This window comes from Pleurodeles waltl, chromosome 2_2 (assembly GCF_031143425.1).
Source record: "Pleurodeles waltl isolate 20211129_DDA chromosome 2_2, aPleWal1.hap1.20221129, whole genome shotgun sequence".
NCBI lineage: Eukaryota > Metazoa > Chordata > Amphibia > Caudata > Salamandridae > Pleurodeles > Pleurodeles waltl.
Window position 1 is genome coordinate 111,391,173 of NC_090439.1, and position 25,770 is coordinate 111,416,942.

The 25,770-nt window shown below is 44.7% G+C and overlaps 1 protein-coding gene across 4 annotated transcripts in view; it reads right to left on the reverse strand.

Moving 5' to 3' along the window:
• Positions 1 to 25,770, reverse strand: part of PHLPP1 (PH domain and leucine rich repeat protein phosphatase 1) — a 604,801-nt gene that overhangs the window by 57,749 nt on the left and 521,282 nt on the right. For all 4 annotated transcript variants that reach the window (XM_069219488.1, XM_069219487.1, XM_069219486.1 and 1 more), the window contains exons 12-14: positions 16,500 to 16,662; positions 13,356 to 13,486; positions 5,979 to 6,095 (exon numbers count right to left, since the gene is read on the reverse strand). In XM_069219488.1, the coding sequence (XP_069075589.1) occupies positions 5,979 to 6,095; positions 13,356 to 13,486; positions 16,500 to 16,662 (411 nt within the window). The remainder of the gene's footprint in view (positions 1 to 5,978; positions 6,096 to 13,355; positions 13,487 to 16,499; positions 16,663 to 25,770) is intronic.

Genomic DNA, 25,770 nt, shown 5'->3' on the forward strand with positions numbered 1-25,770 from the left:
GTTTCCACCAGTCTAATCCTGGCACACAATCTTATATGGTCTCCAGCTGCACACCTTGATCCGTATACATACTTGTATAATATAAATACACAGCCAAATACAACGTACGAATCTCAAGAGGCAAGCAAAGAAAACAACAACTTCTAAGCAAGGATAGGCATTCAATCATTGAATATTTCAGGTTAAGGACATCACAGCTCTCCTTAAAGATCCCTTCAGATACCAATGGGGGAACTCAGAATTCTCTGCCACATTCAAAGGTTACGGTTCAATGAGTGCAGCACAGTAGGCAGAGAATAGAGATTGTTGTATACTAGTAGAACGAGTGGTGTAGATAAAGTATGAGGCAAATGGATGGAGCTGAGAGAACAAGGGCTGTAAACCAGGGTTGGATGAGTAACTGTGCCGCAGAGGGCAGGGCCAATGAACTGAAAGCCAATTAAACGAATGGAAGGGGGCCCCAGACCAAAACAGGAATTGGCCCCATGCTCTTCACTGACCTCTTGTATCTGTCTACAGGCTGACAGGTGCTATTGCTATTTAACGGTAGATGTTTATTTTTGGCAATGTGTTGCATCTCTGCACCAATAGAAATAAAATGTTTAAAAATATATATATATATATGGTCCAAATTTAAAAGCACCAAAGTGAAAGACGGAGATCCCATTATTGGTGAGCATTTAAAAGCTTGGCTTTGGCTTGGACAAACTGGGATTAACACTGTATAAGCGGAAACAGGATCCTAGCAACTGCCTTACAAAGCAACGGGGACATTGATAGTCCAAGGAACTACGTGGGTATGCTTGTGGCAGAAAACCCTGGTCACAGAAAAAAGCACATCATTGTGCAAACAAGCCATGCACAAGTGTAATATGTGTACACTAGACCAAAACACGTCCAACTAAGATGTATGTAATGGGGTCGGGGAAAGGGGAATGGGGGTTGCAGGGCTTTGCCCATGTCAGAGCCATTTTTACAGAATTTCTTAACAATAGTCAGATTCCCCCACATGTTATAGGATAGTCTGTTGCTTAGTTTTTCGGATACTTTGCTCTATACGGTACACGTTGTGCTGTAGACACCACAAAGAGGGTTGGTGAGGCAGCCGCAGAAAGGCGGACAGAGCAGAGAGGGAACACTTACGAGTGCCCACAGCAGAGCCCTGCTGGGCAAGGCTAAGAATAAAGAGAAGAATATCTCAAAAAAGGCAGAAAGAGGGTCAATAGACTTTTCTGTACAATATTTTACACATTTTTTTTTTAACCATCGGCAGGCATATACATTTTAGTGGACGAACGCCTGCCTGCCAAGATAAATTTACAGACTTTGGGAGGAAGGTCACAAGCAGTCAACTGTCACTGCTCAATCTCCACACAAGGAGGCGGAGAATTGACAGGTTCAGGTGGAGAACCCTCCCCTGCTGCTGCGACAGAAGATTGTCCCAAAGGGGAAGCCTGATATTAGGATTGATGCTGATTTTCAGAAGCTCGAGGTACCAGGCTCTCCATGCCCAGTCCGGAGCCACAAGAATGACTCGGGCACAGTCGGTTCTGATCTTCTTGAGAAATCTTGGTATAAGGGGTACAAGCAGAAAGAAGTACAGGAGGTCTGAACTCCACTTAAGAAGAAAAGCCTCTCAGAGTGATAGCCGCTTTGGAAACTCCAATGCACAAAACTGCTGAAATTTCATGTTCTCTTTGGAGGCAACCATCTAACCAATGCTCTCCCCACTGCTGAAAGAGACCTTGGGCCACCTACGGAGGGAGATGCCACTTGTGATGCGCTTGGTAGCGACTTATGAGTTCATCTGTCCTGTCGTTCAGAGAACCTGTTAGGTGCAGAACCACCAGGGTTATGCTCTGCTGTTCTAGCCATGTCCAGAGAAGCAGGGGCTCTTGACAAAGTGTCCACAACCCCACCCCGCCCTGCTTGTTGCAGTACCACATGGCAGTGGTGCTGTCCGTGAATACCAGCACTAACATCCCCTTAACAGAGGGAAAAAACGCTTTCAATGCTAGCTGGATCGCACAGTGCTCCAGCACGTTGATGTGGAGTCCGGTTTCCACGGGAGACCAGAGTCCTCTTATCTCCACCTTTCTTAGATGGCCACCCCATCCCAGGAGTGATCCATCTGTCACTACTGTCAGGTCTGGTCGGGGAAGGGAGAGGAGTCTGTCTTTGACCCAATCACAATTCATAAGCTACCACTGTAGGTACTTTCCAATTCCCTCCGAGATCTGGACCATGTGGGCAAGAGTCCCTTGATGCAGCACCCACTGGAACTTCAGGTCCCAATGAAAAGCCTGTATATGCCATCCGGCGTGATTCACTAGCAGGATGCAGGAGGCCATGAGGCCCAGCAGCCTTAGAGTCATTCTCACCAAAGTCAGGGATAAATGCTGAAACATCAGTAACATAACTTAAATATCATGGACTCGCTGCTCAGGAGGAAAAGCCAGAAACTGCACTGTGTCCAAAACAGCTCAGATGAAAAGGAGCATCTGAGAAGGAGGGAGGTGCGACTTCGGCACGTTTATAGTAAATCCCAGCAAATGTAGGAGGTCCGTTGTAGTCTGAAGTTGGGAGATAAGTGTCTGGGGCGAGCCCACCTTTAACAGCCAGTCATGAAGGTAGGGGAACACTGAAACCACTAACCAGCACAAATGAGCTGTGACTACCGCCATTACCTTGGTGAACACCCGAGGGGCACTAGTAAGGCCAAAAGGAAGCATTGAGAAGTGCTCCTGACCTCCTTTGAACCACAGAGAACACCTGTGGGCAGGCAGGGAGGGTGGGGATGTAAAAATACACATCCTGCAAGTCCAATGCTACCAGCCAGTCTCCTTGGTCCATGGCAGACTACACCTGAGCCAAAGTGAGCATCTTGAGTTTCTCCTTTTTTAGAAAGATTTACGGTTCGCAGAACTAAAATAGGGCGAAGACCCTTGTTTCTTTTGGGTATCAAAGTAGCGAGAACTTCAACCAATGCCTACTTCTGATATCGGAGCCCTTTCTATAGCCCCCTTGGTCAGGAGAACTGTAACTTACACTCAGAGCAAGGTCAGATAATCCTCCACCAGCTGTTGTTGAGTTGGAGGTATAGGGGGATAGAAAGATTGGAAAGGGAGTGAGTAGCCCCTCCGAATGATCTGCAAAACCCATTTGTCTGATGTTATGGACTGCCAGCAGAGGAGATGATGTTACATTCTTACTCCAACTGGGCACCCATGGTCAGGCAGAACCAGACCTGGTGGGCTTAAAGGCTGCAGCTGCGGAGGGGTTGGTGGAGGATGACTTCTGGCTACCAGACCCAAGGGGCAGGAATGCATCGCATCCACGTCCTCGCACAGCTTGGGGAGCCTGCACAGCACGGTGGCTGGCACAGGACTGGTGCAGTGGTGTGCCTCTTCCGTAGCCACAAAAGGCAGGCTGGGGGAGAGGTGTCACTGAGAGGCCCAAGGACTTGGACTTAGCCCACAAGTCCTTAAAGTGCTCCAGCCCCGAATCTGCCTCTTCTCCAAAGAGACGACTCAGTCGAAGGGCATGTCCATGAGGTTTGCCTTCCCAGCTAGTTAGTCATGCCCAAATCACACCTAATAGGGAACTTTGCTACATCTTTCCCATCCTTCACTGCTTTGGAAAGGATGGCCCTGGCCTGCTATAGGACATGTGGCAGCACTTGTGCAACTGTATCCCACAAGGTCTAGGAATAATGGCCCAACAGGCATGCAGTGTTCACTGACCTCAATTGCTAGGCTAGCGGAAGAAAATATTTTCTTGCCTAAGCTAACCAGCCTCTTAGATTCCCTATCTGGGGAAGCGGCAGGGAAGACCCCATACGAAGTTTAGGCCTGGACTACCAAGATATCAGGGGTAGGGTGTTGAGTGAGGAAACTACCACATCACCAGGGGCATGCCAATGTCGGCTAGCAGGTGACTTGTTCACAGGACCCTATGTGATGGGCTTGGACCAAGTTCCAACAATGACATCTGTCAGTGCTTCATTAAAGGGTAATAGGGGTTTGGATGAGGAAGCCACAGGGTGAAGCACTTCGGTCAAGAGGTTAGTCTTAACCTCCACCAAGAGAAGTTCGAGATCAAGGACCTCCACTACCCTCTTCACCACCACTGCGTAAGATGCTCCCATCTCTATAGCCACAGTGGGAGGAGAGAGCAAGCCAGTATCTGAGGAGGTGCCCAGTTTACTGGAATTCCCTGCTCCTCATACCAGTCCAATGATATTGGGTTCTTCTCATTGGTATTCTAAAGGGACCAGTGGCCCTTCGCACTCTTGGATTGGACTCGTGAGACCCCATCGGAGCTGAAGAAGGGGCTGTCTGTGCAGAACCTGATGGTGCCTGCTGAGACCCTGCGGGTGCAAAAGGCGCTTCGGAGGGGTCAGCCCACTCAAAGCCTTGGCACATGGATTTCTAAAATTCTTTAAACTGAGGGGGGTTGCTCAGATTCCTGGTTAGGGGGGGTTAGGCGGCACTGAGTCTGATATGGCAACAACTCAACAGAACAGTCCTGGAACACTGATGGTCCTCTCTTGTTGCGTCAGCTGATAAACCAGTTCTTCTTGTACTTCTTCACCTATTATCTGGAGGACCTCGAGTGTGATGAAGAGGACTTGGGGTTTCTGGAGCGGCCCTGCGACCTTCTCCTCTATCAGGACCGAGACCTCCTAGAGTTGCGCTTGCTGGCGTCTACTGTCTGGACACAAGCAGCTTTAGGGACCTCTCCCCCAAAGCTTTCTCTACCATGGCCCGACAGTCCGAGCATGACTAAGACATGGTCGTGCCAGAGACACCATAAACAGACCAGATGGTGGTCTGTAACCGGCATGGTGACATGAGCCACAGGGCTTAAACCCAGTCTTCCTTCAAGACATCCTCGACACACTTTCAAAGAGGGTCAACAAAAAGTTGAAATAAACTGTCAAAAAGAGACAGAGGGGTAGCTTTTCTCTCGATTGGTGCTAACTGGAATGGAAAGAAAGAACTGACATCCGTGCACCTGGGTGGTGCCTACATAGATGACTGCGACATCACTTCCTGAACCAATGATGCCTTGCAGAACCGAAATAAGCACCCAAAAGCGCACAGAGGTACTGCTTTCACAAAAGTTTCAAAGGTAAGGATTCTGCAGCTAGAAGTCTCTATCAGATACTTGGTTTAATGCATGCAGGGGTCTGCTTTGGCCATAAGGAGTAAACAAGGACGCTAAAGAGTTATTAGATTTCTTGCTTATTTCCCTGTGAACAATAGTCAAAGCTTGAGAGGAAAATCTACAGGGACCTCATCAAAGGTGAGATATGCTCACACCAGTTTACCCCAAAGAACAGCCAACCATGAACAATTTAATCCAGTTGAAGATTATGGAGAAGTTCTTCAGGGGCAGTTAGATATACCACAATCTAATCAAGTTAGAATTAAGGCACCTGTAACTCGGATGAGTATGTTAGAGCTGATTAACGGAAGATCCTTTTATTGTTCCATCCTTGGTCCAAACAAACATTAATGAGTCAAGTGCAAGATGGAGTGCATCAGCTACCCAGACTGTGCATGTCTTTTGCTGGGATAGGTGTCAGCTTCATTATTTCTAGCTGGAGGATATTTTTCCATAAAGCGGTAACTGGAAAAGTGAGAAGACCTCCTGTTTTTTAGGTTTCAGATGCTATAAGTAAGTGGACATCCACGACTGAGTATCAGGCATTTAACCAGGGCTCTGTGGTTCTGACACTTTACCAGCGGGGTGGGATACACCAAAAATGACCAGGGTGTGTCACACACAATGTAAAATCGGACACCTACTTGATGCAGTAGTGTTGCAAGAATCTGCATGTAGAGACTGATCAAAATGAGAGAGAATTAACTACTTTGGGATAGCTCAACTCAAAGTCCTGGTTTTGGATGAAAATTGGGTCCCACAAATTAACAGCTTTCATTTGTAGAAATTCATGACAAATTTTGACTTACTTATTCTTAATTCCTGAGGCTTCCGTGTAACCATGACTCCATACCGCTGGCGCAACTGAAGAGTCGGTCGCAGAGAAACCTGTGGATGGCTGGTCAATCTTGAAGCAACGGATGTTACTGTAGGGACAAAATAATAACTTAAACACTAAAATATTGCTTATATGCTACACTTAATGCCAAATGTGTCACTACAAGCTGCTACAAATCTTATAATACATACAAAAAGTTAACAAATTCCAAAGTGTAGTACCACACTGGTTAGCTACAGACTATCCTATAAGGACACCTTTTAGAAGATAACTTACTAGGAGGCATGTTCCCCAAATGTACTTATTGCCTGCACATAGGTTAAAGTGCACATACATGTATGCATGTATACTTTCGCATCTACCAGTAGAAACAGAAAAAAAACAGCAAAAACTGAAAATGTAACAGGTTAAGAAAAGGGAAAACATAATAAAAAACGTAACAAAGAAAAGACATTCAATACTTTCCTGGAACCTCCACTTGTATTTCGATCAATAAAGACAAATCACCTCTTCTAAAGTTGGAAACATTACAGTAATGGACTGTCTGGTACAAAAAGTTGAACTTGGTATTCATTACGCGACACAGGAAGAAACTGAAAAGATATGACATTTCAGCCGAACAGCACCAGGATCTGAGGGACTACTAGACTTGGGAAAAGGTGACAACAGAACGTGGAGACAATGTGACAGGGTTATTTTCCAGGAAACTGAGATTTCGAGTTTCAACATTTACACACCCAAAATGGAGATCAGTGCCTTCGCCTCCACGGCTTCGGAAGCCAAACATGATCAATTTACGACCATCACAGATCACCACAAACAACCCATTGTTGTTTTTACTTGAAAAAGTACTTCTACCACTAAAGTCTCATCTTGAATTCCAATAAGTGCTTGCCCTGTTGTGAAGCATACTGCCACCACTACTTAGAGACAAGAATTGCCTGTTACCATCACAGACACCAGTTATTTCACTTCACAAATGAACTGCAGTTACAAAACATAATATTTAGTGAAGATGCAAGTTGAGTAATAACAGCGTAAACCACTCTTCTTGTGCACATCCTAGGCTGTTTTCATATTTGAGGTGGTTCCTTTTTATACTTTGGCACCCATGCAAAAAACTGTGGATACATGTAGGTTTAAGAGAGAAATTAGATGATGGCTGAAGTGAATTATTTTGTACACATTACTTTTATAAAAAGGCCTTTTCAATTTAACTTAGCTGAACGTACTGCAAAGTCATAACAAGAAGCCCAGGGACAAAATATGCAGTTCATGAAATCTACAGTCACGACAATTCCTCCTGTCCGGAGGCTCTGCAGAGTGTTTTCCATGTATTCAGGTACAGTAATAGGTAACACGTATGGCTGTGGGATATTAGCTTGTACAGCATGGGAGAATTTGCAAACAAATTTGAAAATAAACAATCAATTGTGCCGTTTTAAAAAGAAATCATTTTTTCCCAACTCTTGTTTTATGTGGTGCTCCGCACTCCAGCCACTTGGGGACAGCGGGTATCTGAAGCACTGTCATATGACCTAGGTACGTTTACATGACAATTCGCAAGGCATCAATGCAACATCCGTGGTAAAGAGGAACCACAGGTTCTTACAGTCTCTAAGAACACCTGGCAGTAGGAAATGGGGAACAATAGATGAAAAATCTGCCAGGGCAAATATTTGTAGTAAAAGCATCAACATTTCAATTTAACACTCACGGGAGTCAGAGGAAAGTGCAACAGAAACTAAGTCCCCTAACACAGAACCCCTTTATGTATGTATGTATGTATGTTTAAGTGTGTGTGCACACACCACACACATCAAAAAAAGGGCATCCGTAGGAAAATCAGACAAGTAACTACACACTGATCTCTATTTGGCAGCCTTATTTATCTTCTCAGGGTTGGACTAGGATAGAAAATAGGCCCAGGCACCAAAATAAGTGGCCCCACTAATGAATCAGATACCTAAAAAAGTGTCCCAGTTTTGCAAGTCAAAGCAATTTTGAAAAAAATAAATAAATAAATTAAATGTCTGGGTGCCTACCAGAACACTTGGGCAGATCTCTCCACATTTGCTAACGATATACTCAAGAAATCCACAGTTGGATCAGTAACTAGGCCCACCTACTCAACAAACATCGTGCTGAAGGAAAAAAGTTTATTTTTTAATAAAATCCAGGCCAAGAAAAAATACATTTGTTTTCCAATTTATTTCCTTGGCCAGTCATAAACAGAGAGAACTGCCAAATACATATGGATCCCTTGCTTAAGCCGGTACTGCTATGTTCTCCTACAGTTCCATGATTACTTTCCATATATTCAGAGTGGCGATACTTAAATGATGCTCAGATAAATAGCAGTAGCAATCAGGGAGTGTATTATGCATGACAATCACTTGCGTGCCTATGAAAGAATGGCATCCTTACAATGAGGAGGTTGTGAACAAACATATGAGCCATCCTTCACAAAGACACACCCCTAAGCAGGAGAGGCTTTACAAAAATTTGCATTTTTAGTGAAATTTACTGAAAGAGAAAAAAAAAAAAAAAACAATCAAAAAAGTATGTTTTTTTTATAACGGTCTTCTGGCTGGTCACTTGTGAGGGAGGTATGTTACCAGTAATCAATACCATTGGACATGTAGATGTTGGAAATTGTATTTATTTTCACTTGTGAGCCACCAGAGGTTGAGCTCTACAAAGGTAGTACTGGTGGCCCAAACTAGCACTTCTGCTCAAGGTGCTTAATAGAAGCTTGGTTTAGCAAAACTATCTACAGATGCTGTCCCATAATTTTTATATCCAGGGGCACATATACATTGGCTCATGTATGCTAAAGACATGTTCTGGTCCAAAGAGGTCGAAGGGAACATCACTTTAGAGAAATATGCAGAAAATCTGGAAAAAAAACATTTGATGCTCTGCTGCCTTCCTGCCAGCCAATCAGTTTAAGAAGTACAAGTTACTTACCTTCAGTAACAATATATCTGGGAAAGACCTATTCTAGTTGCAGATTCCTTACCTTTGAATTTCCCCAGGCGTCAGAGTGGATCTGGAGATTTTTTCTAGAAGCTATACCCCTGTGAGCAGTTAGGTGGCATCGGGCGACTCCACAGGCGTTGTACATATGTGCCACCCCAGTGCTTGGTGAACGTATGTAAGGACACCCAAGTTACTGCCTGATAGATACCCAGGATTGGAACGCCACGTGCTAACGCTGTGGTAGCAGCAGTTGCTGTGGTTGAATGAGTGCCAATTTTGCCAAAGCGTAGCACATCTTGATGCAGAGGACTACCCATCGTGAGATGGTCCTCTTCTGCACTGCCTTCCCTTTCGTTGCACCCACATATCCCACAAAGATTTGGTTGTCCACCTGGAAATCCTTGGTACGATCTAGATAGAGCGCCAATGCTCTTTTTGGATCCAGACAGTGGAGTCTCTCCTCCTCATGAGAGGGATTTGGGGGTGTGTAAGAAGCAGGTAAGGTGATAAATTAGCTCATATGAAAAGGCGTTACCACTGTGGGAAGAAAGGAAGCCCTGGTACAAAGCACCACTTTGTCAGGATGCACTGCTAGGAATGGTGGCTTTGAAGAAAGAGCCTGAAGCTCACTCACTTTGCGAGCAGAAGTGATGGCAATGAAGAAAGCTGGTTTAAGGCTTAAGAGCCGTAAAGGACAGTTATGGGGCGGCTCAAAAGGGGTGGCCCTGCAGTATGTGAGAACCAAGTTCAAATCCCACTGGGGCATGCTGAATGGGACGGGAGGAAACATATGAGTAAGGCCTTTAAGAAACCTCTCAACAATGGGAGATTTGAAAAGAGAAGGTTGGTCTGGTTGCCGTAAGAAGGCAGAGATAGCAGACAAATATCCCTTGAGGGTGCCCAGAGTAGAGCCCTAATGGGCAAGAGAGAGAATAAAGAGGAGAACCTATGAGAGAGGTGCAGAGAGGGGAACAACAGATTTATCGATACACCATGCCACAAATGTATTTTAAAGACAGGCGCATACCGTTTTGGTGGAGGTAAGCCTGGCTGCCAAGAGGACATGGCGGCTTTTGACCTTCCACCCGAAGTCTGTAAACTGTCCCCGCTCAATCTCCATGCAAGAAGGCAGAGAATGGACACGTCTGGGTGGATAACCATCTCCTGCTGCTGCGACAGAAGATCCTCCCAAACAGGCAGTCTGATCGGAGGATCGATGGCCATGCTCAAGAGCTCGGGATACCACTCTTCGTCCCCAGTCTGGAGCCACCAAGAGGACTTGGGCCCAGTCTTGCCTGATCTTCAGAACTCTGGGCAGATGTGGTATTAGCAGGAAGGTGTACAGGAGGCCTGAGTTCCACTCGTGATGAAAAGCGCCGCCGAGCGAGTGCCGCCTTGTAAACTTCAACGTGCAAAACAGCTGATATTAAGCATTCTCTGTGGAGGATAACAGATCTAACCAAGACTCTGCCCACTGCTGAAAGAGACCTTGCGCCACCTCCGGACGGAGACGCCATTCGTGATCGACTGCGCATCGATGGCTGAGTTTGTCTGCTCTGACATTCAGAGAGCCCGCCAGATGTTGAACCACCAGGGAAATGCCCTAGCGTTCCAGCCATGTCCAGAAGTGAAGAGCCTCTTGACAAACGGTCCAAGACCCCACTCCGCCCTGCTTGTTGCAGTACCACATGGGGGTGGTGTTGTTGATGAACACCAGCACTACTTTCCCTTTGAGAGAGGGAAGAAATACTTTCAATGTAGGTCGGATCGCCTGGATCTTCAAAATGTTGATGTGGAGAACGGACTCCGCCAGAGACCGGAGGCCTGTGATCTCTGCCTCTCCCATGTGGCCGCCCAATCCCAGGAGTAATGCATCTGTCACTACTGTGAAATCTGGTTGGGGAAGGGAGACGGAACTGCCATTGACCCAATCTGGACTCGGCAACCACCACTGCAGGTCTTTCACAGTTCTCTCCGAGATCGAACCATGTCTGAGAGATTCCCCTGATGCTGCGCCCAATGGAACTTCAGGTCCCACTGCAGTGCCCGCTTATTCCATCTGGCATGTTGGACCAGCTGGATGTAGGAGGCCAGGAGGTCCAGCAGCCTCAGAGTCATTCTCACCGAAATCCAGGACAGAGGCTGAAACATCGATATCACAGCCCAAATATCCTGGACTCGCTTTTCGGAAGGATAAGCCCGAAACTGCACTGTGTCTAGAACAGCTCCAATGAAAGGAAGCGTCTGAGAGGTCAGGTGTGACTTCGGCACGTTGATAGTGAACCCCAGCAAATGCAGGAGGTTTGCTGTAGTCTGGAGGTGGGAGACAACTTTCTGGGGCGTGTCTGCCTTCAACAGCCAGTCATCGAGGTAGGGGAAGACTGGGACCCCTAACCTGCGCAGACAAGCTGCAACCACTACCATCACTTTTGTGAACACCCGAAGAGCACTGGTAAGGCCAAAAGGGAGCACGGTGAACTGAAAGTGCTAGCGGACCCAGACTGAGGCTCCAAGGATGGAGGCCTAGAGCGTTGATGCTCTTCACACGTCACATTGTGCGAGCGAAGGGCGAAGTCGGAGAACATTTCGACTTCTTACCTGAATGTCCAGATAACTTGGACAAAGAAGAATGGTGGTGACTCTGCGACCGGTCTCCTGACCTTTCTCTCGAACAGGACCGGAAACAACGCAGAGTAGAGTGTCGGGCCGCCATGAGCTTCAGGGACCACTCCCTCAAACTTTCGGGTTCATGGCCTGACACTCAGGGGACAGCTTTGGGTCGTGCTCCAAACACCAGAGGCACAAGCGATGTGAATCCGTCACCGACATCATGCAGCGACAGGAGTCGTAGGCTTAAATCCAGTCTTACGGGACATCCCTTGATGCACCAAACTCATAAAAAACAAATTCAACAATTATGTCGCAGTTAGTCAAAAAATGACTGGGGTAGCTCTACTCTGGTTCTGTGCATATGCTGTTGCGGACACAAAAGAACTGACGTCAGCGTGCCGGGGTGGCGCCTGTATATGACCGCGACGTCATCACGTGACCACAACGCCAAAGATGCGAGCAAAGTTGACCAACGCCACCTAACGGCACACAGGGGTTTTGCTCGAAGAAAAGAATCTCCAGACCCAGTCTGACGCCTGGGGAAATCCAAAGGTAAGGAATCTGCAACTAGAAATCTCTATCAGATATGCCTGCCACCCACAGGTAGATTCCATTCCTCGCAGTGTGCAGATTTCTAAACATGGTTTATTTGTTCTGCCCTATTCCTGGGATAAAAATCAATTCCTGCTCAACAAAACTCTAAAACAACATTTTAGCAAAATTTACATATGCTACGTACATTAGGCTCATCTTTGATATGCATCCAGGAAGAACCTGAACCCTTGGTAAATCTAGAGGTATGGTATGACACCAAAGAGAACAGTTGTCTAGGTCCATCTTTCTGTCAAATCTTGTATGAGGTCAACAAAAATGGCTTTCTTTTCTACATCTCTATGGAGGTGACCATTATTAAATGGACAGGCAAAAGGTGCCCTATGTCTACTGGAAGACAAATGCTCATCTACTACTTCTAGTGGCCTTGCAAGAGACGTTTACACAGCCATTACGGGTCTGAGGCATGCATGGCTGTATGGATATTAAAAACATAACAGGAAAATCAAACAGAGAAAGGCATAATTTCAAATCAACTGAAAGGTGTGTTGAAGTTATTATTAATGAGGGCGGCTGCTTGAATGCCTTGCCTGTTTGGTAGAGTGAGATCATAGTATTTTCAGCAAAAATCACTTGGACACAGATGTAGTGAAATATATGGTAGCTGCCAATTTGGTTACTTCGCAACATAATTTTGAACATTTTGTGAATGTGTGGGCTTCAATGCTATTTATTGCTGCAAAATTTAGCCGCAATGTTCCAAATACCACAATCCCCTCCACGAACCAAGTATACGACCGCGGAGAACCAGGTGCTATAAAACAAACAACCTACAAGGAGGGCTCCGATTCTGATCCTCTCCCAAAGGTCACTCAATAGTCCATAATGGGCAATTCAACATAATTTTAATACTGAAGCAGGTGTTGGGTTCTACTGTGCTGTAGTGCAATGCTCAGGCAACACATTCATAGGATATGCTCATAAGCAGACAAACTTTCCCACATCACTACTCATGTTCCTATCATCGACCTATCATTGCAAGCAGAACTGTGTTTTACTCATGATGCTGGCTTTTTCCTGCAAATGGTTATCTTTCAGTGTAACAGAAAGCATAGTGTAATAGAATGTCAACCCTTTCTTTGAAGCTGCCAATAGAAAACATTGCGCCCCAAGAGCTGGGAAAATGAAGGTGAAATGGACTCACTTAAGCTGCTCAAGTGTCTTGTGATCCAAGGCGAGTCTGGGGTTTCCAGTCAGGTCCAGTTCCTGCAGTTTCTGAGGCAGGTTCTCGGGTAGCGTGATTTCACTCAACTCATTACAGCTTAGGTCAACGGTCTACAAAACAGAACAACGAGTTAAAAGGTGATAGCCTAAAACTGCATCAGCACCGTGTACCACCTGCTGGCCAACTGAGCTATGCACAGGAGAATGAACAATATCCTGTAAGTCTGCCGTCATTACTCACTACAAGCTCACAGCTGAAGTGAAATCTGAAATGTTCACTTCCACGATTCATAACTTTGTTAAATGAATACAGATATCAGATATTTCCCAGTGAAATAAGACGTTTTAATCAGTTCACCTGATTGTTGCAGGTTTGTACAACACTGTAGGGAACTGGGTTCTTTGTTGCAGACCCTTGCCCCCACACACACATGTTGCCTGGTATTTGATGCAACTCTGAAGTGCACTAGGACCCTGCCAACCAGGTCCCCAGTGCCAGTTTTCTTTCCCCCAAAACTATACAAGTGGCAAAACAGTTAGCACCCTCTAAGTCCCTAGTAAATGGTACCCCTGGTAACTAGGGCCTTAGGTGCTGAAGAGGGTGCCCAAGGTCTGCAGCATTAATTTTGCCACCATGAGGGACCCCTCACCAAGCACGACAGGCTGCCACTGCAGGCCGCGTGCCTTGGTGCGACAACAGTTAAAACATGACAAGGCACACATTTGGTGTGCCATGTCCCCTAACACTGCATGCAATACATGTAAGGCGCCCCCACAGCAGGCCTTACAGCCCTAGGCAGGGTGCATTATATTAGATGTGAAAGATATGTCCCTGCTATACCTTTGTCAATTCTCAGACAAAGTGGCCAGGGAAGCCATTTTTAATACATGTGCTGGACACTGGTCAGTAGGAGTTCCCCAGCTACATCATGGGTTCACTGATGATAGGGATGTCTGGTATCAAACATCTCGTATTGATGAGCCCACACTGATTCCAGTGACAGATTTATCAATACATGCACCCCGGGGTGGGCACCTTAGAGGTGCCACCTGAAACCCTCCCAACCTCTGGTGTGCATGCTGACTGGTTTCAGCCACTCTACCACCAGAGACACAGTTCTGGCCCCCTAGGGTGAGAGCCTTCTGTTCTCAGGAGGCCCAGAAAAAAACACCTGTACGGAAAGAGGTAACACCCCCTCCCACAGCATGACCTGCTGATTAGACTTCCTAAGGAGGCAAGCCTCATAGGGTTGCTGCCTTTGAAATGTGAATATGGCTCTCCTCACAGTAGGCTGTTGGTTCAGCCCGACTGGCCTCCTGGCCAGAGCCAGCAGCCTCTTTTCGTAATGACCGATCTCCATTGAAACACAATGGGCAACTGATGTTGTTTTGCACACTGCACCCGGCCGTTCCTGTGCCACTGGTGGTGTACTCTTGGTGCTGTCTTGGACCTTGCCCACTACTCACTAACTCATGGAGATTGGTCTTGTATGTTGCTGTATTCTACCTGTTTCCAGAACTTTTTTCCTCCCATTGGATAACATTGCAGAACTCAGAAAGTGTCCACTTTTTAAAGTGAAAAGAATTCCAATTAAAAAACCTACTTACCTGAACGATTTTTCTCTAGTGCCTAAGCATAAATAAAGATACTTGCTATTTTTTATAAGTTGGTAGATCTCCTTTTTGACTCTTATGCCTCATGTATTCACTATTGCTTGCATTTGTGGATGCCTTGAATTCCTCCATAAGCCTAAGGCTGCTGTATCACACTACACCTAAGTAGAACACTTTGAGATTGCATAGCAAGCCCGGTAGACTCTTTCAGAAAACCCTGGACCTTTTACACGGTATTTACATACTACATAAAGGGCCAGCTTCCTACAACCACCTTCTCTCAAGTGCCTTCTAATTTGCTGTGCTTATCCAACGGAACCCTTGTGTAACTAATACTTTGTTAATGTCGGGCTAGAGGGAGGTGTGCAATCACCAGATGGACGGTTCTACTACCCCTATAATTTAATGACTATGTCCAGATAAACAATTTTTAAACAATAGTTTCTTGAAAACTACTGCCCATTTACTGAATTGGTGGTCTCAATTCCAGAAGCTCAGATCCACCATGTGTCCCTGAGGCTTGCCTTGGTAGGAGTTATATTTGGTAAGGAAGTTATAGTTTGCTTGGCTGTTGTGTGAATTACGAAATGTGGACCAAACTTTAGCTTGTGCAATTCAGTTCATTTTTTCCATAACCATAATTTTACTAAAACTGTGGTTCTTTACATGAATTTAAGGTTTTTAAAAACATACATTGAGGTGTTCAAACCAAAGCTAACAATTTCAATGTAAACTTTTTTGGGGGGTGAGTAAACATGTACGCAAATGTACAGAGTGTAAGATGGTAATTTACTGCCATAACTCACAAGAGAGCCAAAACTGGAGTGAGTCACAATACACCCCCAGCTCACCCCCCACCCCCTTAAAAGTAATAAACAGTCAATAACTCAATGCACATTTTAGGTATTGTTCGAGTCGTGCTGTTTTCCTAGGTGCATTAATTGTAAACAGTTTTTTTAAAAACAGTCCTAGATCACAAACTCCTTGAGTAATGATCTTGGGTTTGTCATGCCAGTGAAAATAAATGTGATCCAATAACATGCTATTTAGAACAGTACACTAACTAATCATTACTCTCATACTTACTACTACATAGCAAAGGTCAAATTCCATAGTATTACCAGAGTACAGCAAAAATGACATGAGAAAAAGCACTGCTTACGCCTCACGCACGGCGTACCACAATGACTTTGAACAGGAAGACTCCAAATAGTGACGAGGACTCTTAAATGAGATTTTACCTCACTGCAATAATTTGTCCCCTTGGATCTTCTCTTGTACACGCCCATATGTACGCAAATGTATCTGTACATACCAAGCCACCAATGCTTTTAGCTATTTAAGCACAATTAAACAAACAAAAAAGAATTAAAAAAAGAAATACTAAACCAAAAACAGAGCAATATGCAGACGTACACAAAAGGTGTGCCCTAATATCAACCCAGTGCAATAAAATCTTTTAAAGCAAACAACTGCTTTCATATGCTGGTTCGGAAGCAGTGAAGCATACCTTGATTTCCGTTAGCTGCATCACCTCTGGGAAGACTTCTAAGCAATTGGAGTGTGCAATAACAGTATGCATGCGCCTGCAGTTCATGATGGTCGTCGGAATTGCTTTCAATTTATTTCCACTGAGGTCAAGCTCCTCCAGGTCCTCCAGTTTGGCCATTTTACTAAGGTAAAAACACACAGAGTGGAGAAACCACGTAAACTAAATATTGATACTTTCCGTTCACAACATTCAGAGAGGGTCAAGAGGTAAGTAATTTAAAGAACTCATGCTATTATCCAAATGGCTTTTACAGAGGCACACAGACATGCAACTGGGGACAGCAATCCAAAACTCAGCACAAACACGATTTTAAAATTGTAAGGAGACCACTTCAACAGAATGCAAGTGCAGTAATGCATTATCTTAGAAAGGTGAATGCCATTCTCCAAGGACTATTTTGTGAAGGGGGCGGCAGGGGTGCATTTCAAACATAGTAGACTTTGAGGTGTCATGTTCTGGGGAACTTAACCTTCTAGGTTTTTTTTTTTTCTTCAGGGAAGAAGCTTTATGGAAACCAAATGACACACATCACTGGTTAAACGAATACATCATGGGATATTCCTTACATCACCACAGGGTTCGAGAATACCAAAGCAACACAGCTTAGCCTGATTAACTGGATGCAAGTGCTGCCCATTTTTCACTGCTCCATGCACACTGACAAAGCCTCTGTCAAGCTGGAACATAAAACAAATCATGGGTGTATTTAAGCTGCCCTATATATATATATTTTTTAAAATAAAAGGCACAGCCCCACGTGACTTCTTTATCTTGACTGGACCACAACAACCTAAGATTTCTTCCCTTGGCGCTCCCACTGGTTGTCTTTCCTTGGTTCCGGCAATGAAGTGGAGACAAACCACACTTCAGAGTTTTCAGAGGGCCACATCAGGCCAAGCACTGGAATCAGAGTAGAAAGTGATGTGTGCTTTGTGCCGCAGGCAACAGGAGAGTATCATTACTCTCACAGGAATCAGGCTGCAGCTCCCACGTAGCAAGAGTGCAGGCACAGAACACCAGAATGTTCCAGATAGACTCCTGGCATCATAAAACACCAGCACTGGATTGCCAAGAGTAAGGGATAAGCGCTTGCTTTTGGTTGGTAAGAGTTAATGCTGCAGATATTGTGGCCTGCCTGTTTCATTACCACTAGAGGTTATTGGCACCAGAGCTTGCCTGCCTGAGTGACAGTTAATTGTGCACATTACTACTAGCACCGTACAAATGGGATCCTTATTTCGGATTTGCCCAATAGAACAACTTACTTACCTCTAGCAATGCCTTATCTGGTAGAGACGTACTCTAGTTTCAGATTCCTTACCATGAGAATTTCTCTAGCAGTCAGTCTCGATCTGGAAACTTTTCTCAAGCAGTACCCCTGCGCTCCATTAAGTGGTGTCGATTGGCTCCACATCTGTCATCATCGTCCGCACCGGATATGATGTTGTGCGTCGTCCCAGCGCGCTAATGTCAGTTTCTTTTCTCAACTTTTCCTGCCAGAAGCGCAAAGCCATGAAGAACACTGGCCACAGGTGTGTCAAAACTAAGGCCCTGAAAGGGAGTCCCTGTTCCTAGAAATTAGTTCGCAGAGGGGGAAGGATGGGTGGGTCAGTAAAGAAAATGCAACTAGAATATGTCTCTACCAGATAAGGCAATACCAAAGGTAAGAAACTTGTTCTTCTGATGGAGACTTATAGTTGCAGATTCCCTACCTTGTGAACAGATACCCAAGCAATACCATACCCGGAGGTGGTTCTGCGAAACAAGATCAAACTAGAAAGTCCTGCAGGACAGAACGTGCAAAGTAACCGTCCCTACGGACTTGACCGTCCGGGCAGTTGTGTTTTGTGAACGTGTGCAAGGATGCCTACGTTGCCACCTGACAGATGTCAAGGACTGGAACTCCGCGTGCTACTGCAGTGGTTGCAGTTGTTGCTCCGGTAGAATAAGCACACAAACCTTCAGGTGGTTGCTTCTTGGCCAGTTCGTAGTAGATTTTAATTTAGAGTATGACTCTGCGGGAGATGGTCCACTTCTGAACTGCTCAACCTTTCTTCACACCTACATAACCGACACAGAGTTGATCATCCACCTGGAACTCTTTTGTATGACCAAGGTAGAACATCAATGTTCTTTTTTGAGTCCAGGCGGGGAGTCTCTCCTCTTCGTTAGAAGGATGTCAGGGTGAGTAAAAAGTAGACAAGATGAAGGGCTTGCCTACATCAGAGGGCGTGACTACTTTTGCCAAAAAGGAAGTCCTAGCGCGAGGCACGCCTTTGTCAGGATAGATGGAAAGGTAAAGCGGCTTATATGACAATGCTTGCAGCTCACTCACCCTGCAGGTAGACGTAATGGCCACAAGGAAGGCTGTTTTCAAAGTGAGAAGCCTCAGAGGACTGTTGTGGAGAGGATCGAAATGTCAAAACTAAATATCAAAACTAAATCCCATTCGGGCATAATGAATGGAGATGGAGGAAACATATGAGCAAGGCCTTCAAGAAACCTATTTACAATAGAAGACAAACAAGGAAGGTTGATCAGGCAAACTCAAAAATGCAGATAGCAGATAAGTAACCCTTGCGAGTGCCCATAGCAAAGCCCTGCTGCGCCACAGACATTATAACAAGAGAATCTCAGAAAGAGGGGCAGAAAGTGGTGGTGGGGGGTATCAGTAGAATTGTCTGAGCACCATGCCACAATTTTCTCCCAACTACAGATGTATACTGTTTTGGTAGAAGGATGTCTGGCTGCCAAGATAACATTAAAAACTTTGGATGGAAGGTCAAAAGCTGTCAACTGCGGCAGCTCAATCTCCATGCAAGAAGGCAGAGACTGGACAGATTCAAGTGGAGAACCCTCCCCTGCTGTTGCAACAGAAGTTCCTTCCAAAGGGGCAATCTGATCGGAGGATCAGTGGCCATGCTCAATAGCTCGGGATATCAGACTCTGTGTCCAGTCTGGAGCCACATGGACTATTTGGGCCTGGTCATTCTTGATCTTTCTGATAACTCTGGGCAGCAGCAGTATAAACAGAAAGGCTACAGAAGGCCCGAGTTCCACTCGAGATGAAGTGTCCCCAAGTGATTGCCGCCTTGGAAACTCTAATGCACAATACTACTGACATTGCGCCTTCTCTGCGGAAGCAAACAGATCTAACCAAGGTTCTACCTACTGCTGAAAGAAACTTTGTGCCACTTCCAGATAGTGATTTTCATCCATTTAAACTTAACTAATTGAATTTATTTTCCTCTTCTTCTTTGTCCCCCCATTTTTTCCTCCCTCCATTTTCCCCTCCTATTATTTCTTTTTTTAATGTCTAGTGGCCTCAGGCTTATTTATTTTTTTTAGTCCTGATGATGATCCTAATGCTGCTAAAAGGATCGAAACGTTGTCAACATTGACACCTTGACCCCATGGGAATTGCACTTTACATGTATAAGGGCTAAGTTGCGTCTTTGTTGAATTGTGACTTACCAGATGTATTTCTTTTTGTCACAAATTTGCTAGGGTCTGTTCTTACTGAACATGTTTTCCCACTTATATTTTATTAGCAATTAAATTGCACAAATAAATTTATCTTGCATTGATTGGACTGTGCATATGGGTATGATTGCCCCCCATAGGCTTATATATATATTTTTTTTCATCTCTTACTTAGGGAACACTGTTTAATTATTAAATGCAAACCCTTGGTCCCTTGTTATTCATTAATTTCCCTTGCTGTATATATATATATCACAAAGTGTTTGTCCCATCAGCAACTGCTTGGGATTGAACACCCCTTGCCTTCTCCAGGACCTGTGGCAGCACTTGCACAACCGGATCCCACAGCATGTGGGAATAACTGCTCAAAAGGCATGCGGTGTTTAAACCAAAATGCCAGGCTGGCGAAAGAAAACATCTTCCCAAGTGTGTCCAGCCTCTTGGATTCCCTATCCGTGGGTTCGGAAGAAAACGCACCCTGAGAAGTGAAGGCTTGGATAACCAGGCTCTCACGGGTGGGGTGTTGTGTTAGGAAACCTGGGTCAGTCGTGCAGGGTGAGGGCAGCGTGCAACAGTCCTGCTCACAGGAGTCCCTGTCTTGGGTTTGGACCTAGTACCCAGAAGGACATCCATAAGGGATTCATTAAAGGGGAGCAGGGGTTCAGACAATCAATCCCAAGCTGAAGCACCTCTGTCAGGAGGTCAGTCCGGACTGCCACCGAAGGCAGCTCAAGGTCCAGGACCTCAGCCGCTCTCCGCACCACCACTGAATATGAAGCACCCTCCAGAGCATGCCAGTACTCAGGGAGGTATCCAGTCCACTGGTCTCACCTAGTCCATATGCCAGTCTATGGGGACTTGGCGCTGGTATGTTTAAAGACACTAGCAACCCCTCACCTTCCTCGCCCTACGCTAGCCCATAATAAGGCTCAGAATCTGAAATAGGGGGCAAGGCCCCTGCAGGCACCAGAGTAGATGTCCTACAATGCCAATCCGGCTCCATGTCGGAGCTGGCAGTGACGATGGGGCAGCTCTACCCGGGAGCATGGGCAGTGCCGGGAGCGTCAGTGGAACTGGCACCGGGGAAGATCGAAGTGGTATGACCAGCATCTGCTCGGATCCATAAACGAATTTTCCCCTCAACTCAAGCTTCAACAATGGAGTAAGTGCAGAAGGTTGAAGAGAATTTGCATGTGCTAAGTATTAGAGCATGACTGCACCAATGAACAGTGTGACTTGTGAGGCCAAATTACCACTAAGAGCGAGGGAATGGAATCGAGAAAATGTGCAGGGACAGGAAGAATCATGGCAAGGATAGGAAAGATACTGGACTTACAGAAAGGCACTGCTGAAGAGATTCTGCATCAAAGTAAAATGTGGAGGAACACAGCATTAATGGAGAAGAGGGGGCATTAATAGAGAGCAAGACTGCATTATTGCTTGTGCTCAGCAAGGCAGTATTAAGCAATCACATATGACCCCATAAGCAAAAGAGTACCAGACTGTCCATAAAAACAGGGCTGAATCCCTTTAGTTTAAGCATGTTTACAGCCAAACCATTCAACAGTAAATCAATTCAGAGTCTATGAGAAATGGTCCAGAGATCCACAGAGCTGATGAGTAGTTTATCATCTTGCATCAGGGACTCCAGGGCTGCAATTGCTAAAGCTTTGTTAGATCTTGCATAGACAGCACATGCACGGTCTCTTCAAGACATTTTGTTTAAAGTTAGTAGGCTTGGAACCCTCCTCCCATTACTTACAATAGGTGGGCTTCAAAGCCACTCTCGACTGCTTGCTTCCTTCTGGTCAGCTCTACCTTTGGCATTTCCTTCTTGCATGTGACCCTCCCATAGATCATTGCCCAAGTACCTGCGTCCTTCTAAAGGTCCCACTTTTGGAAGCTATTATTTTCTTCTTCTTGAGCCACTCTAAAGAGTGTCTCTTTTGTATTGTAGATGGCTCTGTCATCTGCACCCTCTAGTTGTCCGTGTCTGCCTGTTTCGTAAGCTTTCACCTCTGTTTACAACTGCATCTTGGCCACATCTTTACTGTGTTTTTTTAAACAATTTGCCTTAGTTTACATGACTGCGAGGGGACCTTGCACGCAAGTGTTTGTTTATTCTTAGCTCAAGCAAACATTAGCACATTCGGGAAGCTGCTTGCCTGTTATACACACACACTGTTGCATTACATTTCCTGAAAGATAACAAAATGTGCTTCAAACGCTGAAGCTGGACTTTATCTGGTTCCCTAGCTTCAAAGGCCACTGATCTGCAGATAAGGAGACCTGCATTTCTATGTATTTCTTGATGTGACCTCTGAAGCTGGGGAATCTCATTCCAGTCCTAGCTACGCCACAACATCTTGTGATTGTGGTGCAAATTAATTAATGTGGACAAGTAAAAAAAGATTAATCCAGCACTCCCTTTCAACAATTAACATTGCAAGTGAAAGCAGTATGGGCAGTACATATTCTGATCTCTAACGAAACGGCCCTTACATGTGAGGAGTTATTTATGTTTATTCCTCCTCAAACAATGCTGCCTTTCAATTAGTTTGTTAGACAGCTTTAAACAATAGTTGTGACTGCAAAAAAATGTGCAAAGTACAATGGAGAATGTTAGCCTTCATTTAATTTAGCTTATGGGTGTCCAAAAAGTGACCATGAGAGCAATATTTACATGTATTCTTAAATGTACCTTTACTTCACTTTGAACAATGCTGCCTTTCATTTGTTAAGTCAGAAAGCTTTAAACAATACTTGCAACACCACCTCATCCACAACTTAAGTTTTAGTTTCAACTTTACAGTGCCAAAAAACAAGCTTCAAGGACCCTTTTGCTATGCTTTTAAAAACAATAGCATTCATTCCTAGCTCAAGCACACATACTAGCGAACTCGGAGGACTCCTTGCCTGTTATACACACACCCACACTGTCTATTCAGTTTCCTTTGAGACTCGAAAATGTGCTTTGCACTTCTCTTCACTTGCAATGTTAAGGGAGAAATTTCATTCATCTATACATGTGCACCATAAAATAAAGTAAAATTTAACAGTCCTTTTCCATTAAACATGAGGTATATTTCCTATCACACTATCCCATATCCACTTTACTAAATACCTACCACTACAATGCCATTCTCTATATTAAGCATGCCCAAACCCCATAAAAAGTTGTGTTCACTATATCACAATATTTTTTAAGACAGCAGTTGTTGAAGTTGCTACTTCCCTTCCATTTCAAATTTTAATGTAAAGCTCATACCATCTCTCACATTAATAAATAACAAAAGAATAATGGCTGTTTCGTTGAAATTTAGAATAAAGTTTGACATACTATACAACCACAGTGCTATACCACACAGATAAAATAAACAAAAACAATAACTCTTGCAAGACCTACTGGCTTTGCCATGTTTTTCTCTTCACTGTTAAGATAACAGAAAGAGTTTGCTTGTGACTAGCATATTGCATTCTCCAGTTCATTTATCACTTGACCAGTTAATTCCTAATGCCACCCTGCAGGGGTTTGAGAAAACTGTTTTTGTAATATGGAGTTTATACATGACAAGACAATGCACTTTTCCAGGCACAAATGGAAATGATATTGTGGAGCGAGTATTGTTATAAATGTTTAAATGATTCTGTCAGACACTGTCTTATGTTGTAATCGTATGACTTGTTTCGTTGGTGACTGTTAATATTTAATCCTCTACTGCCCTACTGCCAAGACACTGTGAGCGGCAACATGTCACAATAGCTAAGGAGCGAAAGACCTTTGTTCCGGCCCTACATTACTGGCATAACACAAACAACCATTGATAAAGCCAGTAGGTCTTGCCTATGTGAGATTTCTTAGTTTTACTACTATTATTTATTTTAAGCTATACTGCAAATGGCTGAAAGTAATGTTAGAAAGCTTTATCACACAGCCAGCGTTGCCCTCATAATATACTACTTTTTTACTTTCTATTCTGCTGCACTGAAGCTAATGCCGCTGTATAATCAGTCTAAAAAACACTAATAAAGCCGATAGATCTCGCATAGATGAGACCTATTGGCTTTGCCAATGCCTGGTGTGGAATGCCATATGGTAAGTTATAAGTATTCATATAGTGTTGACAATGGCTGAAGGGCTTACGTTATATAGAATGGAGAATGCCCTTGCCAAGTTGTTACTGTGTCCAGATTCAGAAGCGTTTCAGGACTATACAAAAACTGTCAACATGTGCCATATAAATGTGCTGAATGTGACAAATTGTAGGTAGAGAGAAACGTCCAATAGGTTACAGCTTTTATTACAGTGATGCTTTAGGCTATGTGCTACTTTGGGTGCAATGGCTACGGCAGAATAAAAATAAAAAAAACACTCCTGACTGCTTATTTAGTAGTAAAATATAGCACTAATTGGTGTTCAGTGTATTTCCTAGAGCTTTGGACCCCTTTGTCACTGCACCTGCTGCACCATTCAAAGTGTGGCCCCTACTGCCTGCAAGGTAAATGCGTTTTTTAACTGCTTGTTCAGAAGTGAAATAAAGGAACAAACGGTGCTCAGTGGGTTTCCCAGAGATTTTGGGCCCTAGGCCACTGCACCATTCAAATCGTGGCCCCTTAGTGCCTGCAAGTTAACTGTGCTTGTGACTGCTTGTTTAGTGGTCACATAGCAATAGCTGGTGTTCAGTGTGTTTCCTAGAGCTTTTGGTCCCCGTATCGCTGTACAATTCAAATTATGGTCCTAGTGCTGCAAGGTTACTGGACTTCTGACTGCTCGTTCATTGGAAACAAAGCAATAATCAGTGCTCAGTGGGTTTCCTACAGCTTTTGGCCCCTGTGCCACTGCACCTGCTGCCCCATCCAAATCATGGCCCTAGCACCTGCAAGGTAACTGTGCTTGTGACTGCTTATCTAGTGGTAACATATACCAATAATTGTTAATCAGTGGCTTTCCTACAGGTTTTGGGCCCTGGGACACTGCACCATCCAAAACGTGGCCCTAGGGTCTGCAAGGTAAGTGCACTTGAGACTGCTTGTGCAGTGGCAATAAATAGCAAAAATTGGTGCGCGTGGGCTTCCTGGAGCTTTTGGTCCCTGGGGAACTGCACCTGCTCCGCCATCCAAAAGGTAGGTAAGATTTAGAAATAACTGGTGCTCAGTAGGTTTCCTAGAGCTTTTGGCCCCTGCGTCACTGCAACTGCCGCACCATCCAAATCGTGGTCTTAGTGCCTGCAATCTAACTGTGCTTGGCACCATTTTTTCAATGATAATATATAACAATAATTGGTGCTAGGTGGGTTTCCTAGAGCTTTTGGCCCCTGCACCATTGCACCTGCTCCACCATCCAAAAGGTAACTGTGCTTGTCGCTGCTTGTTCAGTGGTAATATAGCAATGATCTGCTCTCAGTGGGTTCCCTAGGGCTTTTGGCCCTTGTGCCACTGCACCATCCAAATCATGGCCCTAGTGCCTGCAAGGTAACCAGTAATGTATGTGTTCTGATAAAGGCACACTTGCAGACAGAATGCATAATTATTTTGTCGGTAACCAAACACAAAAGCTTTCATAAAAAGTGCCTTTAAACTTATCAGGAATGTTGCCACCGAAGTCATAAATAAAGCATATGCTTTACACATCATAGTGAAAACCAAGCATAGTTAAATTGTTACAATGTGGCTGGCTCTTTTCTGTGAAAAGATCTTATTCTGTGCTTGACAGTGAATGGTCCATAAACAGTGTAAATTGCCGAAC